The sequence below is a fragment of the Pelobates fuscus genome, chromosome 5, assembly GCF_036172605.1.
Source record: "Pelobates fuscus isolate aPelFus1 chromosome 5, aPelFus1.pri, whole genome shotgun sequence".
Classification (NCBI taxonomy): Eukaryota; Metazoa; Chordata; class Amphibia; order Anura; family Pelobatidae; genus Pelobates; species Pelobates fuscus.
Genome location: NC_086321.1, coordinates 270,005,304 through 270,020,270, shown reverse-complemented (window position 1 = coordinate 270,020,270; position 14,967 = coordinate 270,005,304). Strand labels below are relative to the sequence as shown.

General features: G+C 36.7%; 1 protein-coding gene across 2 annotated transcripts in view; it reads left to right on the top strand.

The window, feature by feature from the left end:
* CORO2A (coronin 2A) overlaps window positions 1-8,094 on the top strand; it is a 197,608-nt gene extending 189,514 nt beyond the window's left edge. For both annotated transcript variants that reach the window (XM_063455291.1, XM_063455290.1), the window contains exons 11-12: window positions 5,859-6,127; window positions 6,905-8,094. In XM_063455291.1, coding sequence (XP_063311361.1) covers window positions 5,859-6,127; window positions 6,905-7,036 — 401 coding nt within the window. In that variant the 3' untranslated portion in view covers window positions 7,037-8,094. The remainder of the gene's footprint in view (window positions 1-5,858; window positions 6,128-6,904) is intronic.
* Window positions 8,095-14,967: the final 6,873 nt, after the last annotated feature.

Sequence of the window (14,967 nt, the reverse complement as noted above, 5' to 3'; positions counted from 1 at the left end):
ATTTAATCTTCTTTTCGTCTTTTTTTTTTTTTTTTTTCCTTTTCTTGTTCCCAGTTTTAAAAAAATATATATTTTGCTCATCAACCTGTCTCAGGATTTGAAATCTATTCTCAGAATGAATAGCCTATCTCCCATGTTCTCTCTTATCCATTTGATTCCTCCCTTCCGTAGGGGAATTCATAGAGCATGTGACGGTCACTAATCAGAAGTTAATGGCTATATGTGATTTTCTGATTAAATATCAATATTGACTGAAGAAACGATTATTTATACTTTGAGGTTGTCTATATTTGCAATCAAGAAGATGATGATGATACTCTACATTTTGGAACACCCCAGCCAAAGTCCAGAAATAAAACGAATGCAACTGTTGCGACAGGAACTAACTCTATCTTCATGCAAAAAGTTCAGAAAATATCAGAGACTAACAATCCGTAGCAAGAAACATGTCAGCATACTATGAATATAAGGATGTACATAATATTTCATGGATAGTTACTGGATGATGAGTTGGGAATTATAAAGGCTGACAAACAAACATGTTTGATGTTTATATATTTATTGAGATTTTCTATGGTTAATACTAGATTACAATCTAATAACATGGTTGATTTAAAATGAGACAATCTCTTGTGGTTCACAATTGTTTTGTTTTCTTACCACCGTTGAATGAGTGCCATTTTTATTTAGATATAATGTTATGTTTGTTTACGGCTGCTAAAGTGTCTTGCAAGCCGCAGACACACCAGATTTACGGGCCATGTCTCTTGTTATTGCTTTATTATAATAGATCTTTGTGTGACAAGGAAATTAAAAAGTCTCTAGCACAAGTCCCTATCAATCAAAAGATTACTTTAAATGTTGAGTCGAGAAATCCAAAAACTGTGGCGGGATTTTTTGGAAAGAAAGGATAAGGGAACAGGTATAAAAAGCCACAGCCATTTTATGCTATAGGTCACCTGTAAGGCCAATTTTATCCGTGACAAAACAGGCCGTAAAGTCTAGGGCAGAGTTAAGTCAGTTGTTTTCCTAGTGGTGGTGTATCCGATCATTCTGTCCATGTGACATCGATGGCGCATGTGGGAATACATAGTAGATGTGACTTTCACAGCTAGGTATTTTGCTTCGTTATTAGCCTCCAGAGGCTCTTAACAGAACAATATTTGTTATTTAGCAACTGAGCTGTGCAGTGCTTTGTTTCAAATAAAACAACCTGTAATATTTTTGGCGTTTGCAATAAATGTTCTGTATTGATCCAGGCAGATTCGTTGAACTTATGCGACATTGAGCTGTAGTAATGTTACGTCCTGATTAAAGGGGAACCACCACTTCTATGAAAGCTACATCATTGAAGAGAACATTGGCAAGTGCCTGTAGCTTGTGTTAACCTTTTTTCATGTAATGCTCCAGTTGAATTTATATGTATACTAAAGATTTAGCAATGACATCAAATTACTGTCCAAACCATGCCCAGCCAGGATAGGCAGGCATTGGAGAAGCAACCAAAATATTCTTTGTTTTTCCACCACCACATACCATGTTCCTGGCTAGATCTAAATACAGCGATGGGGATTTCTGGATTTCATTTTCTTTTTCATACCTCACAAACAGATTTGTTAAATGTAGGGTAAAGAATATTTAAAGTGTCAATGAAATCAGAGTTATAATATAAAACTCTCCCAGAGATATTATACAGAATGTGTGAGTGAATATGTAAAACACACTGTGAACCAAAACACAAATTCACATATAGTGCAAAAAATTGATGATATACTTGCACTCCTTAGGAGATAAGACCCAATGATCTAAAATACATAAATCATAAACAAAAACTAGTGCAATATAGCCAAATAGAGAGATGTCAATATAAATGCTCTTAGGAATTGCACTCTCAATTCTGGAGTGGTTATAGAACCACTCCGGACTTTCAGGCACAGGAAGGATCAGACCCTTGAGATCGTTGAATCCAAGATGCACTCATTACCCACCAGAGCCTTGAAGTATTATGCTTTAATCTTTATAAAAACAAATAAACATAAAGTAAAATCTCACTGCACATAGAGGAGGTCAAAGTTCTGGGCATCGATCAGAATACAGCCCAAGCATTCTCTCGCTGTAAATCCCAGCCGGTTTCTCTCTGTTTTCACGTGCAGGTACTTCCGGGTTCGGCGTCTGTAGCTACGCGTTTCGCCCCGCCTCTCGAGGCTTTCTCAAACTTGTAGTGAGTGCTTCCATGGTGTGCTTATATATGGTATCAGGCCAGTCACGGCGTCTTTTTTTCTGAAAGTGCCAAGTGCATATAATGTATAATGGTGTAAAGTCACATCAGCAATTCCGGAACATATTCAGAATCCATACATAAAACACTCCATCAAGATAAAGAAGTGGGTATGTTCCCCAGTAAATACTTATAGAAAGAAAAGCCATTAAATAAATAACACAGTTATAACATCATTCAGAAGGACACATATACCTATAAAAGACAATACATAAATATAAAATATCTGTCTAAAAAGTATGTTATATCCTAAATATAGGAGGACAGAGAGATAATAGATAAAATGCCCCATTAATTGTCCCGTTAATTGAATACATACAGGGTCCCCTAAGTATGAAAAAAGGGGGCTAGTCATCTCAACCATAAAAAATATATATATATATAAAAAGACTCTAATATACAAAAAAAAAATAGGATTAAAAAAGGGGGAGTGGGGGTGGGGGTGGAAGGAAAAAATGTTGTCGCTAAAAGATAAATATGAGTATATGTCAAAAATCTATAATCAGGCCAGCAGGGGTCAGGGTTTCTATATGATAGATCCATCTCATTTCTTTTTGGCCAATTTCCTTAATAAAATCACCCCCTCTCCATTCTTTAAAAACCTTTTTAATACATATAAAAATTAAACCTGTGGGGTCCTGGTTGTGTATCTGTCTAAAATGTTAAGAGACACTATGATTAGTGTAACCCTTGTGTATATTGTAGACATGCTTGCAAATTATTTTATAGAGCGGGCGTGTTGTTCTCCCAATGTACTGTAAATTACACGGGCACTGTAATAGATATATAATGTTATTACTATGACACGTAATATGTTCTCTAATTTAATATTTAATTTGTGTTCTTTCTGATCGAACATATACACAGATACACAACCAGAACCCCACAGGTTTAATTTTTATAGGTATTAAAAAGGGTTTTAAAGAATGGAGAGGGGATGGTTTGGCTATATTGCACTAGTTTTTATTTAGGATTTATGTATTTTAGGCCATTGGGTCTTATCTCCTAAGGAGTGTAAGTATATCATCCATTTTTTTTTTTGCACTATATGTAAAATTTGTGTGTTTAAAATATTTACTCACACATTCTGTATAATATCTCTGGGAGAGTTTTATATTAGAACTCTGATTAGATTTAACACTTTATTATATTCTTTGCGCACCCACATCTTTGGCTTTTTCACGTATTTTGGAAGATCTTATCAGGTTTCCTTGTAGGTTGCTGCATTTATAGGTTTTCTTAAAGCTCCCTTAAGGTATATATTTGCGCCACTCTAATTATTTGTTGTTTAAATGTAGGGTATAAGCAAACATAATATTAAAGGAACACTATAGTATTAGGAATACAAACATGCAATCTTAACACTATAGTGTTTTCTACTACGTATTTAGATTTAGGATCCCCATAAATTGAATAAAGTAAAAAAAGTTTTACTTTTTCTTCAGGGCTGCCACTGACTCCGTGCAGAGAGGCCCCTGCTCCGCCTCCCATGATCTTCCTCAAGACTATCTTGTCCGTCTTCTCACCCAATTCAATATTTCTCCTAGGGAAGTGCCAGGCCTGTCCAATCAAATGATTCTCATAGTGAAGCATTGAGTCCAATGCTTCCCTGTGATTTGCATTCGAGGACGTTCAGCATCCTCATGCAATGTGTGAGGACATCAAACATCACATAACTGAGTCTTACTCAACTATAGCAGCAGGGGCAGGCGACCCTTCTAGCAGCACTGTGCCAAAACAAGACTTTGAAGTCCTTTGACTTGCTGGCTCTATTTTGTCACACAAAACACACACAGTGTACACAAACACACACTACTAGATACCAACAAATGGTTTGTCCTTCACAAGTGCTAGGAGGAAGCGATTTGAGATCAGTTTCTCCCATTGCTGCCAGATGGAGTTGAAGGCTGCCCTTCACCGTCTGCTGTAATCGGGCACTTGCGATTTCCAGTGAAGTCCTACTGAGACTTTTGTCCGGCCAAATTCTGGGAAGATCCTCAGACCTCCCAAGTCTGTTTGGGTGTGGCAGCTTCACATCAGAAAGACCGCCACTAGAGATCAGGTCACAGGTTAAAATCCAGGCAGGGTCAAATCAGCCCTTCATCCTTTCGAGGTCGATAAAATGAGTACCATCAGTTGGGTAATAATATCTATTATGCAGCTGCCGATTTCGGTAAATTGCGAGAGCGTGCACTGAAGAGTGCTTTGAGTCTCACTGGGGGAAAGGCGCTATATAAATACTATTTATTAATATTATTTTCAAAACGGCAGTGTTTTACATTGCAGGACTTAAATGACAGGGCCACTGCACCCAGACCACTTAATCTCATTGAAGTGGTCTGTGGCCCTGGAAGTGTCAGTTCCCATTTAAATGGCATGATAGCCTATTCCATACAGTGCTTTTTCATCTTACATTGCTTACACAGAAAAATTATTGCAGTGCTTATTTTTCATCACTGATGTTTATTATAGAAATATTTAAAACAGAAAATAGTATTCAAAGGAGAATGATGATGTATGACATGACTGCTTAATATCACTGCTTAATATTATCACTGTTAGCTGTATAAATTAATAAATTATCAGTACAAATTAAAGTTTAAATGTAACAATGTTTTAATGCAGTGTACATTTCTGAGAATAGACGATTATTTTCCCAGCCTGATCAAAGAATGAGCAAGGGATAAAGGAAGACGTAGTTGTCACAATGCTCTCAAATGAGAGAAGAAAAAAATCATGAAATTAAGAATCAGTCTGATTACTCGGACGTGTGTAAGCAATTTTGTGCACTTTATTCACTAGACCTCAAATTGTGTAAATAATAATAATAAAAAATAAAAAGATTTTCCAACTCTTGTTTATTCCCAGCTTAGCTCTTTTTTGCCACATTTAAATGCTAAGTGAATCCATTTCTGTAGATATTGCAAGGATTTTTACTCAGAAATACATTTCTTGACATGCGATGCTAAGGAAGGTGGTTCGGTTCAAGCAACCAGCACATTTTCATATATTTGGTTTAATTGTTCCACTGTAAGTAAATGCCTTGAAATTCTGGTTTAGTCTCTTTATTTGGCACCTTAAAGGGACACTATAGTCACACAGACCATTTCATTTTATTTCATTGAAATGGTATGGGTGCAGTGTCCCTGTATCCGTATCCCTACAATCTAAAACATTGCAGTTTCATAGAAGCTGCAATGTTTATATTGCAGTGTTAAGACTTCATCTAGTCACTGTCTAGTCACTGCTCTGCATGAGGACAACCAGCATCAAACCGGCATACGAAAGCATTGACTCAATGGTGCTCGCGTGCATGCACATTATTTTCTCTCTCGGCAAAGGACAGGGAGCCTGGTGAAACAAGGTGATTTTTTTTTTTTTTTTTAAGGTTTTTAACCCTTTTATTGCCACGGGGGGAGGGAAGGCACCAGGCAGGTGAGGCAGAGGGACTCTAGGGGACTACAGTGTCACTTTAAGCTAAATTTTGTTTTCACACTATATTTGATGTACTCCGTAAACAATACTTTACTTCACTTTGGTTAGAACAAATGGAGCATCAATTTTGTTTGTTCTTTCTCAGGTCCCATTGTGGTGTCGCTACGGCCAGGATCGAAATCCTTATCCTCCCAAGTGGAATTTACTAAGGAAGAACCAAAGCTTTCTGCTAAAGAAACACGGCATGAAGAAAGGCCTGCTGGAAAGACACTGTATGAGATTGAATACAAAACAGAGATCATAAGAGAAGACAGAGGAAAGAGGAGAACAGGAAGGATGCAGGAAAATAGAAATTCTTTAATATCCAATGGTTTTGACTTATTTGAGTGTCCACCACCCAAGACTGAAAATGAGGTATGGTTAATTTCTGTGCAACATAAAATGCTAATGCCAAAAAGGCTAATGTTTGGAAAATGCATTAAACTGCACATATAGTCGAAATCGATCTACAGACCAGGTCACTCCAGTCTTGTGAACAAAGATTAAAAAACACTGTATTAAACAGCTTAATCATAAAGTAAAAAGAAAATATCTGTAGTAGAATTTTGACTCAAGTCACAGATTGCCTGAAAATATGTTAATGGACATTTCACGGACTCCCTTATTGTATATTAGAGCAGGGTGCCCAAAAGGCTAGCCCCTAGATGTTGTAGAACTACAACCCCTTTGTTGCTTTGCCTGCCTTTAGAATGACAAAGCATCATGGAAGCTGTCGTTTTAAAACATCTGGGGATCTACTTTTGTGCTCCCCTGTATTAGAGAGTGTGCGATAATCGATCGATATTGATAATTACTCCAACCAGAAAACGTCTCAGATTGCTTAGCTAATCCTGGGAGGCATGTACATGTTTATGACTAATATAACACGTAGATGTATTACTGTAGCTTCTTAATCCGATCAATGGATATGAGTGTGTGCATTCAAGTAGCATTGTTCACTGTTTGTCATTCACAGATGAGCAGTGCTTGTGTAAGTGAGTATATGTCTCCAGTGAGTCCCAAGGTTTTGTGATCCAAGTTCCACAATTGTTGAAATCCAACAGTGCCAGAGATAGTATTTCCCAATGTAGGCTGTATGGTATTTTTCTTTGTTTGATTTTTACCATGTTCATAACTCTTTTGTTTCCGCAGTTGTTGCAGATGTTCTACAAACAGCAGGAAGAAATCCGCAGATTGCGGGAACAAATAAGCCAAAGAGATGTTCAAATCCGTCAACTTGAATTGGAAATCAAGAATGTGCGCAACAATGCAGGCAGCTATTGACTATACGCTACCTACAGCCACCTGAATGTATCATGCAAGAAAAGCCTCCAGACAGATATTATGTCTATTTTATTTTTATGGATAAAAAAAAATTACCTTCATGAATGTAGCAATGCTACATGGTGCACATAATATTTATCATCTTTAATTATCTGTGTTTTTAAATTAATTGTATTTTTTTTATTATTATTATTGTAATCATTGCTTATTAACCCTCAGGGGTCTAGTTTAGAAACTATGGCATTTTAGAAAAAAAAATACAAAAAAAAAAATCTTAACGCTCGTTACTTGCCTTAAATGAGCCAAAATATAAATATTCAAAGCAATTCTGACCTTCAGGAATTCAGTAGGCCATATAATGGCTACACTATAGAGTGTCAGCACATTGCAAAAATGACTGTATTTACAGTAAAACGTTTTGCACAGAAGAAGGGAAAAATGTTTTTAAATTTGGAAAAGATGCTCCTTTTCTGGTTGTCCTGCACTCAGTCTTTGTACTACTCTTCAGGTTAGGGCTGTTCAAAAAGAAAGAAATCTTTAGATGCACCTATAAACCGTTGTTCTAAAATGTTGCATCCTATTTATTTGACATTTAAGTTTCTGTCTAGATAATAATCTAGGTGTTTTACACTGCAACATTTTCATTCTATGCGGTCTGATCACTTCTATAGTGTATATCTTATTGTGTGAATGGTCTATACCTATGCATAAAAGAATGATTACCATCGGCAGATACCTCTGTATCTTCGTCTCTACTTGTTTAGCACTATATTAATGACTTACTGACTTAATTAATAGTGGTACTTGCAGTACATCACAACATAATATTTTAAGTAATTGAAATTTTGTTTAATTAGCACCTTCTAAAACGAACTATAAATTAAATAAAAATAGGTATATACAAAAGGTAATGTTTCACTGTTTGATAAAATTATTACTCAATGGTGTTTACGGTAATCAATTGGAACACATGTTCCTCTCCCCCCCCCTTTAGGTAGTTGAAAAATCTGTATTGCTTACTTTAGATTCTAATACATAAATCGGCAATTGTTGGGTTTACGGTTATCTACATTCCCGATTCTTTTTGAAATCGTGTGCACTATAATATCCTCTATGCAAGTCCTCCACAGCATGTCATAATCCTGGACTGAATTATAACTCAGACTTGGTGAGCTTTATCCCTGGTTGTGAAGCAAATTTTCTAGTATAGCAATCTGCAAAAACATCCCACTGGTCTCTATGGTGATTGCTCCACTTTTGGAACGTGACACCTTTATTGTTCTATATGTACAAATACCTAATTATACTTTGTTTTTGCAACATAATTTGCAGTTTCAAAGAGGTAGGATATTGCAGTCATGGAGTGCCCCAGGTCACTAACATTCATGGATATTAGCCTGCAGTCAGTGGTGTATCCTGGTTTTGTGCTGCCCTAGGCAGGACAAAACTCAGGCGCCCACCCGTCCCCCCGCGCCACCCCCACCAAACCTTTCCCCCCGCCCCGCATTCTAAATACACACACACACACTCGCTAACAGAAACACACACACACTAACAGACACACTCACACTCACTAACAGACAAACAAACACACTCACTAACAGACACACACTCACTCACTAGCAGACACAAACTAGCAGACACACACACTCACTAACATACACACACACTCACAGGCAAACACACTCACTAACAGACACACACAGTCACACACTAACAGACACACACACACTAACAGACACACACACACACACACTAACAGACACACACACTGACACACACACACTAACAGACACAGACACACACACTAACAGACACAGACACAGACACTGACACACACTAACAGACACACACACTGACACACACACACACTAATAGACACAGACACACACACTAACAGACACAAACACTAACAGACACACACACTGACACACACTAACACACAGACACACTCACCCACCCACATTAACACATTTTTTTAAAATTTATTTTTAACACTTTTTAAAAAAAATGTAAACACTTTTTTAAATTTATTTTTAACACATTTTTTTTATTTTTTTTTTAAATTTATTTGTAACACATTTTTTTTAAAGTGGCTGCTGGGCGATCGGGCGGCACTGCCTGGCGGGCGGGCGGGCGGCCGGCGAGGGAGCACTTCCCCTGAGCTGTCTGCTCAGCTCCCTCGCGCGCCTCAGAGTGAGGCTGGGAGCCGGAATATGACGTCATATTCCGGCTCCGCCTCCCAGCCTCACTCTGCGGCTGGCGAGGGAGCTGAGCAGACAGCTCAGGGGAAGTGCTCCCTCGCCGGCCGGCCGGCCGCCCGCCAGCCAGGCAGTGCCGCCCGATCGCCCAGCAGCCCGCCGGCATGTCTGTTAGCCGCAAGGCTAACAAGACATTTGCCTTGGGCATTTGGGGGCGGCTTTTTTTGCCGCCCCCTGGAAAATGCCTTGTTTGCCTCGCGGCTAATACGCCCCTGCCTGCAGTATCAGAGCACCATTCTTCTTCTGATTAAACCTAACTGGATGAGCAGTGCGATGCTTGTAGGAGAACTACAGGAGTGAGGCAGAAGGCAGGAATTGACTGCAGTATATGGGGCTGACTAAGTTGCCAGACTAAAATGAGCATGTATGATGGAGAAGAGTTTATAGGAGGCTGTGGGGTGAGACATTGGTGTCTGTGGAGACATGGGGGATCAGTAGATCACTTAGCAGAGATCTCTGTGAATACTTCACCATGCTGCACAGGTCATACTGATGGAGGCTGCAGTGATGTATTGTTTTCTTATTGTAAGCAGGAACATCTACAGAGAAATATATATATATATTAAACAAGGGTGTAGAAGATAGTCAGCACTTTAGGTCTTGCGAAAAGTAGAAATTCTTTATTGAAGATCCCCAACAACGTTTCAGTTCACGCAGGAACTTTCATCAGGAGAATTTTTTTTTTTAAAATATGTATATATTTAACGTCTGAAGTGCTTACTACAGCACTTCTGAAAACCATGAAAAGCAGATTTTTATTTATTTTATTTTTTTAACCTATAGGGCTAGATTTGGTGTGTATTACCACCTTGTTTTGTTACATCAAAACAATACAAGAATCTACAAGCTTTAAAAAGGCTTATTCAGTGTATAATGGTAAGTTGAAAACTGAATTGTAAAATGTAGGCTAAAATATCTGCATCTGAAAAATTCTCCATCCAATTTAGCTAATTTTCAAACGTTTTATTTTATTGTAGTGTACATTTAGGAACTTTTTTATTTAATATTTTTGGATAAATTTAAAAAAAATATATAAATATTAAAATATAAATGAATATCTGATATAAAATATATATCAAAACATCTAAATTTTTCAAAATATTAAATCAATTTTAAAATGTATCCGTTAATCTTAAATCAAGGCCTTACTTACTCTCAGATCAGCAAAAATCGCTGTTTCCTGAATAAGTCCTATAGTACTTGTGCGTTTGTACAATCATATAGAGACAATAAATTATTCTGCATAGTATGCATTAAGCGAAGTGTACAATATGAAAACATTGCTTTATTAGATGGAATCAAACACAAAGCCCTGTGTGAAAAGTATACATTTAAATTGAATTACTGTTATTGCAGGGTTTTTTTTTTTTTTGCATTATCAAGTCAAATTTAAGAAGAATGTCCAGGTAAAATATAAACCCTGTCTGATCTTGTCAATCCAGTAGCAGGAGTTTGTGACTTGAGAGGTAAGCCACAAATTGTATATTGTTCATCTCTCAGGAATGCAAAGAGTTAAAAGGGTTAAACATAAACAATGGATTTGCTACTTCGTAATAACTGCAAAAATCTTGGAATGAAAAATATTTTGAGATAAAAGCTAGATGGAAAAATGGTTATCAAAGTGCATTGTGATTTAGAAAAAGGCAAGTCATAAAGGGCATTGAGAGTAATCTGGATGCTACGACTGGCTAGGTTTTTTTTTTTTTCTTTCATTTGTTTGTTTTTTATACTAACCCAACATTGAATGTTTGCCTTTTTTCCCCCCACAGTATCTGGCTATATATTGTTTTAAATGTTTTGGGTTGTTTGTGTCCCATTTTAAAGGTTTTTTTTTTTTTTTTTGTGCAAATGTTTGAATGGGTTGTACTATCTTTTTTAGCGATTTATACAAATCAAAAACAGAATATGAATTTGCTCCCCGCGATGTGCACCTAAGGTCAGCCTAGGTTAGCCAACCGTTCATTCTATGTGATTTGTGAGAAAATATATCAATACTTACTGCAAATTGTACCTTGATGCGTAATCTACACACCAGGACTTGAGCCATTCCAAAGCACTTCTTGGTGAAACTGAAAGGGCATAGTTCACACCATATCCTTCTAATCTTAGGAGCGAGAGCTGCAGGACAAGTAAAAAGTATAAAGGGGATCCTTCTTTAATGACTCTCCATTTAGTGTTTCCTCTGTCCCTAGGATCTAAACCCTTAAGGCCATTGAGCCTGACTTTCGAGTTACATCTGTGTGAAGGGTTAGCACTAGCTGTTAAATAGTCTTTGGATCAGTTGGATTTCAGTTTCCAGTACAATGGCTCCCTGAAGAAGGCAGTGCTTATCAGAAGAGCCATGCCCCAGCCACCCGCTGCATCCACAGGTCCAGAATATAAACCCGCCAACCTATGGAAAGATAAAACCTTTCCAATTTTGCCTTGCTTGATTTGTGGATTCAGGGTTGAATATATCTCAAACAAATCCATAGATTGGAATTTTACAAACTTTCTGGAGCAGTATACTGTGTGTATACTGCAGAGTAGACCATAATAGTCTGTCTAGACCTGTGTCAACACACTATGACTGTAAAATTTGCTAAGCCAAATTTACAGAGGATTGCTCTACTCATTACTCACAACTCACCAGGGTCCAGACCCCTTTTTGGATTGCAGTACCCATGACACATATTCAGTGCTTTCTGAAATCCTTAATTCGTAGACTTGATCAAAGCCACCATCAAAAGTAGATAGAGGAGTTGCCACGAGAAGAAGATATGACTGAATATTTTATTTACAAACCCATTCAGATGACTGTATTCTCTCTAAAGCTTTGTTCTAACAAACTAGGTGCTGGATAAACCTGCCTGTCCTATTCCTGGTTGGAGGTATGTCAAAGAGAATGAATTGGAGATAGCTTTTCATAAATATTCGCTCTTTTACTTGCAAACAATATATCTAAAAGTTGACTGACCTAGAACATCTATTATGTGACCTCCTGGAAGTGGGGGAGGACATCACAATGACAGTGCAACTGTAAAAGTTAGAATAGACATTAAGAAAAAAACAAGGTAAGAAAATCTATTAAAGGAAAGAAACGATATTGACAAAAATGTAGCCAATGCACTGTAAATCTGCGTGAAGTTCAGCAGCATGGCCCTCCCTATACCACTGCATTTGACACCATCTTCAAAAGAGTAAGGGCCTAGTAGTAGGACTGCAACTCTCAGGTAGCTAAGGAGAGCCCTGTGAGTGGTGTATATACATGTCATATCTTTGGGCTTCCAGGATAGAGTTTTTGAGTTGACCCTATGAATGTATAAAAAACAAACAACAAAAAAACAGCATGGTGGGCCACTACATAAAAATGTTAATAGCACCACTACCTTTATATTGTCAAGAGGACAGAATATTAGACTGGAAGAGACTGCTTAAGCATAGGAGGTTAACGAACACATTGACTCACTCTTACTTTGTCTTCATAAATCGTACCGATTTGGTAACATAGTCCTTTACTCTAGTGCTAAAAAGGGAACAGATTTTGGAAAGGAAGGGAAGCAAATAAAACTATGTATAGCCAGATTTAGATAAATATTTAGTATTAATCCTGAATACAAATAAGTCCTCTGCATAAAGAGGTGGTATTAAACAAACTAACGCTACAGACCTGGTGCCCCTTTTCTTTGTGTCCCTCCCCCAAATGTACAAAAATAAAATTGAAATAAATTAAAATTAAGCAAATTACTCGCCTTTTCTCCAGTGTCGAGTCCACCTCGCCGCTGATGCGACCTCCTCCTGGGGTTGCATTCAATGATTCTCTATGGCTCACCGTGACGGCACTGTGCATATGCATGTGACGTCACAGTATATTACAGTGTGAGAGTCAGGAAATATTTCCGGCTCTCATACCCAGAGGGCTAGGAGATGCTTGAAGTTGTTAGTATGCTTACGGTGTCCCTTTAAAGTCTCATTCTGTTTGCGAGAGTGGTCTGAGTAGAACTTTTATTTTGTAGCATGCCAACAAAGCATAATAGCTATTTTTTTTAACCACTGAAATAATCACAATATGAGTTATTATCCTAAGATTTAAATATAATAGATGGAAAAATACATTTGGATAATTTTTATATGGAAATTCCTTTGAATGACATGATCTGGTCAAATGATTTTGCTCAGTGTTAACCAAAGTGGAAGGCAGGGACACATCATCAATATGTTTACTGATGTAGGATTTGGATATTTACCTTGGTACTAGCTACTTTTAGGATTTCAAAGATTTAAATGAATTTTGATATTTGCTGTATGGGATGGGATTTAGTAATTTCACATTTCAAAAAAAGGGATTGGTGCAATATAAAAAAAGTAGTGCAAAAACAAAGTTAAAAAAAAATGTTGGTTTACACATTGTCATGAGCAGAAACCAACCTGAACTTAAAGAGCTTATTTTTTCTTTTTTTTTATTCACTTACATTTTTTTCATGGAAAATTAGCATGAGGATTGTAAAACAGGCAAATTGCAAATATTCCCTAGTTTCTGTATTTCGCCCTAAAATTTTCTGGTTTTCTACCGCTAACCCACAATTCCAAGTTTTAGAAAATACATTTAATTGCGATGTATGTTCCCCTAGTGTAATATCATTTAGCCTTTCACTAGACCAAAAAAAAATAATGGAAATAGCCTCTTTCATCCTTCTACAAAGAGTAAAATCCCATGAATCTAAATCTCGTGTTAAAGGAACATATTCTTGTTGTAGATCCTATTTCAATTCTTGTTAATTTACAGAATAACTCATGCAACACTTTTAAAACATAGGTGAGGAGCAGAACAACCGTCTTAAATTTCATATTAGTTTTAAATATACATACAGCATAAAAAGTATATGCATAGTCACAGATGTAAATACAAATATTTAACCAAACTAAATAATGGGCTGCATTTTTTTGTATTAATGCAAATTTTCCTGTTTCAACAAAAATTACTAATAAATACACTGTAGTTCAAAATGGCTGTTGGAAACCATTTTATATTGATGCACTGTTTTAATATGCATTATGGCTTATTACTGTATAAACACAATTATTAATAATGATGAGTTATGTAAGCTGCATAAAAAGCTTTATAATCAAGCATGCTTGCTTCACTTTATATAAAAGTATTTTCAATTAAAATAAGTGACTTAAATTATTCTCAATCTGCATAAGAAAATATTTGTATTTTTCAAGCTTCGTATGTATTGCTAATATGAAGATTCATGACTTTTACTATATATATGTATAACTAATCAATACATTAAGCCATTTATAAGTGTGCTGAATCTATTTACTTGAAAATACATGTTATAATTTATTTTACGCTGTGTAACCTTTTGTAAGAACACAGACGTTCAGAGTTATTCACCAACTGAATGGTATTGGATCACAATCAGAGTTGCACAGTTGGGGCTAAAATTACAATGTGTGTATAGCGGAGTTAGTTTTTTCCCCAGATCAGCTAGAATAGCCTCTGTTTCACAATTTTTACTTTAATCCAGTTCAAATTGAAATTTAGTAAATACCACTATGTATGGTTTAATTACTAAACAGTGCATTGTAACGAATCGAAAATCGAAATGAAAAATGGCGGCAAATAGGGGATTTGGGAAATTTGATCAACTCCTCTAAAATCACCTCTTGCGTATTTTAATTTGA